General features: G+C 37.2%; 1 protein-coding gene across 1 annotated transcript; it reads left to right on the top strand.

Moving 5' to 3' along the window:
* Window positions 1-1,417: 1,417 nt before the first annotated feature.
* Window positions 1,418-2,036, top strand: LOC309823174 (transmembrane protein 126A-like; the record flags this gene model as incomplete). The annotated part of the gene is made up of 1 exon (XM_082655330.1): window positions 1,418-2,036. A coding segment is annotated over one exon (498 nt), but the record flags the coding sequence as incomplete, so codon positions are not given.
* Window positions 2,037-3,901: the final 1,865 nt, after the last annotated feature.

Raw genomic sequence — 3,901 nt, 5'->3', positions numbered from 1 at the left:
AGGCAATTTTGTATGGTCAGAAATTACAGCATAAAATTCACCATGACATTTTGAAAATGATTTGGAAAGACTACCTTTGAATAATAGGGAATTGGGTTGCATTTTGTATTTTCAACAGATCTTGTAATGTTAAACATTTTTCTCACACTTTGAGGTAGGTCAGTTATCATTTCACTTTGTAAGGGTCTCCTTCTAAACCATCAGCAGCATTTCCTAATAACCTACCATGTGTTGAGTACTGTGCTAGGTGCTATGGTAAAATATTCTGGTGAACATATATTAGGTGCACAATTAATAGCTTCATATATATAGGGAGGCCTGAAATGGCACAGATACAAACTGAAGGCTCATATGAGAAAAGAAGTTATAAAGAAAGAAATGGAATAATTAGCAACTGAAGAGGATATTATGAGCTCTAAGTGAAAAGTCATTTCAAAAAAACAAAGGACAATTATGTTAGGCTAGGTAAACACAGAAGGGGTCATTCAGACAGTATGCAAAGAGGTGAATCCAAGAACACCTCATATGAGTAACAGAAAGTGCTTAGAATCAGAGAATTCACACTCATTGCTTCATTTCCTCCAACAGACAGATCCCAAACTCCCCTCTCCCTTCCCCACACATATATGCAAATGACCCAGAATATTCTTTGGAACCTGAAGAAAGAAGGAAGGAAGGGAGGGAGGGAGGGAAGGAAAGGGAAAGGGGATGGGAAAGGGAAAGGGAAGGGAAGGGAAGGGAAGGAAGGAGGGAGGAGGGGTCCAGTTTGGCTGAAAGTCATGCCTTTCCCACATTCTACCACCAGCTATAGAGAAAGTTATTGCTGTATTTGGGATTACCAACTATAACTTAATCTCTTTTAAAAAAAGAAATTCAACTATTGAATTAAACTCTAAATTTACCATTTTTTTAAATCGGTCTTAAATGAGTATTACTGTAGATAAGCACAGCCCAGTAGAAATATCTGTGAGGATGGAAATCCTCACTGTCCAATACGGCAGCAATTAGCCACGTGTGCTTATGCCTACTGAGCTTTTGAAATGTGATTAGTTTAACTGAGGAGCTGAATTTTTAATCTCTTTAGATTTAAACTTAAATAGCCACCTATGGGTAGTGGCTACTGTACTGGACAGCACAACTTTACATTTTAAATACTTTGAAGGCCGGGCCTTTGTAAATGACTTCATCACTCACTGAGCCCTGCGCAAGGTGGACCTCATGATAAATACTCATTAGCTGCTAAGTAACCCTGGAAAGATTCAGTAATCATAACAACAGAAATAAGTGTAGGAGTGAGCACTCGCGTGGCTGATGGAGGCCGGAGGAGGCAGTGACAGCTGGGAGGAGAGCGTAAGGTACCGGCATTCCGGGTAAAGGGGTGCAGTAAAAGATACACATTATTGAAAAATGACATTTTAATTTAAGGCTCAAGATAGAAAATCATAAACCAGATGGTACTGTCAAGAAGAACTTAATTGAAATCATAACCAGAAAAATTAACCAACTTCCAGAAGCAGAAAGGAATCTGCTTGAAAATGGATCAACATATATTGGACTTAATGCTGCCCTCTGTGGCCTAATAGCAAATAGTCTCTTTCGATGCATCCTACATGTGACACAGGCTCGTGTAGCTGCTGGCTTACCAATGGCAGTGATCCTATTTTTGACGGTACAAGTATCTTACAAAGGTTTAGTAAGTTTACCTTTGAATACAGGTGATTTACATTGTGAAACCTGTACCATAACACGAGGTGGACTGGTTGGTCTTGTTTTTGGTGGTCTGTACACTGTTTTCTTGGCTATCCCTGTGAATGGTGACCTAGCAGCCAGGTATAGCTCAGCCCTGCTACCTAAGAAAGGAAACATCTTAAATTACTGGATTAGGATTTCTAAGCCTGTCTTTAGAAAGATGTAATTTCCCATTTTGCTTCAGACTGGGTTTGCAGCATACCTTGGGTCTAGACAATATAAACTACTTATAAAGGCTCTTCAGTTACCTGAACCTGACCTAGAAATTCAGTGATGGTTAAGCAAATCTGTACACAAAAATAAAACTGTAAAAATAAAAATAAAATTAAAAAAATAAGTGTATAGCCAACTAGAATAAGTCACTGTAAATTTAAATAGTTCTTACTTTAATTGCATAGGAAAATAGAATATATTCCAGTCATATCCACTAACATAGCATAAGGTATTTTTAACTCATTGCAAAGTTGATAAAGAAGATCATAAGGTTTTCTCCTTGAGAGCTGTAGGCTGAGGTTTACCATCAACTTTTCAGGGCATGAGGCCAAATGCAGAGCCAGAATCAAGTTCTATGGATTCTTTATTAATGTTTCACTTGGAATTCTGAGTTCTTTCTTGCCACACTGTCACTATATATGTCACAATGGTTTTTCCATCTCTCCTAAGGCTCAGACCCTTTGTTATATATGAATTTCTAACAGCATTTTAGTACAAAGTGTCTATTGCAAGATATCTTATGAGATTTGTTTTGGTGGCTCAAAAGAAACGAAGGAACATTGGTTTCTATTATGACCATACATTTAACCTAAATTTGAGTGGAAATATAAGCTGCTATTTTGAAAAAGAAAAAGAAGCAATGTATAACTCTATTTCAAAACTTCCTTCTAGTCACTTGGAATTGCACATTGGGCACCAGGATCCTCACCATCACACCACTGTAAAAACTGTTAAAAAAAACAAATTTTACTTCTCCCCTGAAAAACCTAGATCCTTTACAATTGCAGTCATGTTAGAAGGTTAACGATATTAAGCATTAAAATGTGTCACCAATAAATGAGGTGACATAGTTAAAACTGAATAATGAAATTTGCATTTATATGTCTTCTGTATTAGCCTTCCACTCAGTTTGACTTGCATTACTTTTCAAATTCCTTTAAAGAATTTCTGTATAATTGATATTTTCTTTTTTCCATAAAAGTATACAAAAGCTTTGGTACTACAGAAATGAAATCTGATTTATACACTGACAAAGAAATTATATGAATGGTGGTGATAAGTATTAGGAACTGAAGGGAATAGGACTGGAGTCCTCTAGGTTATAGAGCTCACTAAGGTAGGGGTCAAATTGAGCCAAATTTGGTGGCCTATTACATGACCATTTGTAAAATACAAGCATAGAATTTGTACACTGTACACTGTAGGGTTCAAAACTTGGAAATCAAGGATACTGACATTAGGAGGTGGGATGTTTAGATGGCCTTAGAAATGGGGAGTAAGAAGCTGGAGGGGAGATATATAGTCGATCCTAATTAACTGCGGATTCTGTATTTGTGAATCTGCCTACTTGCTACAAACTTTTTGCAGCCTCAAAGTCAATAGTCATGGTGCTTTCACAGTCATGTGTGTTCACGTGCAGAGCAGAGTAGTTTGCTGCTCCCGTTCCCAGCTCAGGTCACTAGGCGATGCTCTGCATCCTTGTTTCAGCTCTCATACGTAAACAAGTGTCCTTTCCATGGTCTATTTTAGTGCCCATTTTTCTTTTTTTTTTTTTTAACTTTACTGTTTAAAATAGCCCCCGTGTGTAGTGCAGAAGTGCTGTCTAGTGTTCCTATGTGCAAGAAGGCTGTGATGTGCCTTATGGAGAAAAGATATGTGACAGATAAGCTTTGTTTAGAAGTGAGCTAGAGCACAGTTGACTGTGAGTTCAATTTCAGTGTAAGTGAATAAACAGTATATATTAAATAAGTTGTCTTTAAACAGAAACAAAGTTATGTATTGATTGGTTGATAAGACTACTGTGACCAGAAGCTCATCGGAACCTAACTCTGTATTTCCCCTAGGAGCAATGTTTCAGTATTTGCTAATTCAGTGTTCATGGTGACTTTTAGAGAGAAACAACTATGAATAATGAGAATCAATGGTATATATTGGAGAA

The sequence above is a fragment of the Grampus griseus genome, assembly GCF_964374135.1.
Source record: "Grampus griseus genome assembly, chromosome: 5".
Taxonomy (NCBI): Eukaryota; Metazoa; Chordata; class Mammalia; order Artiodactyla; family Delphinidae; genus Grampus; species Grampus griseus.
This window is presented reverse-complemented; position numbering and strand designations above follow the sequence as displayed.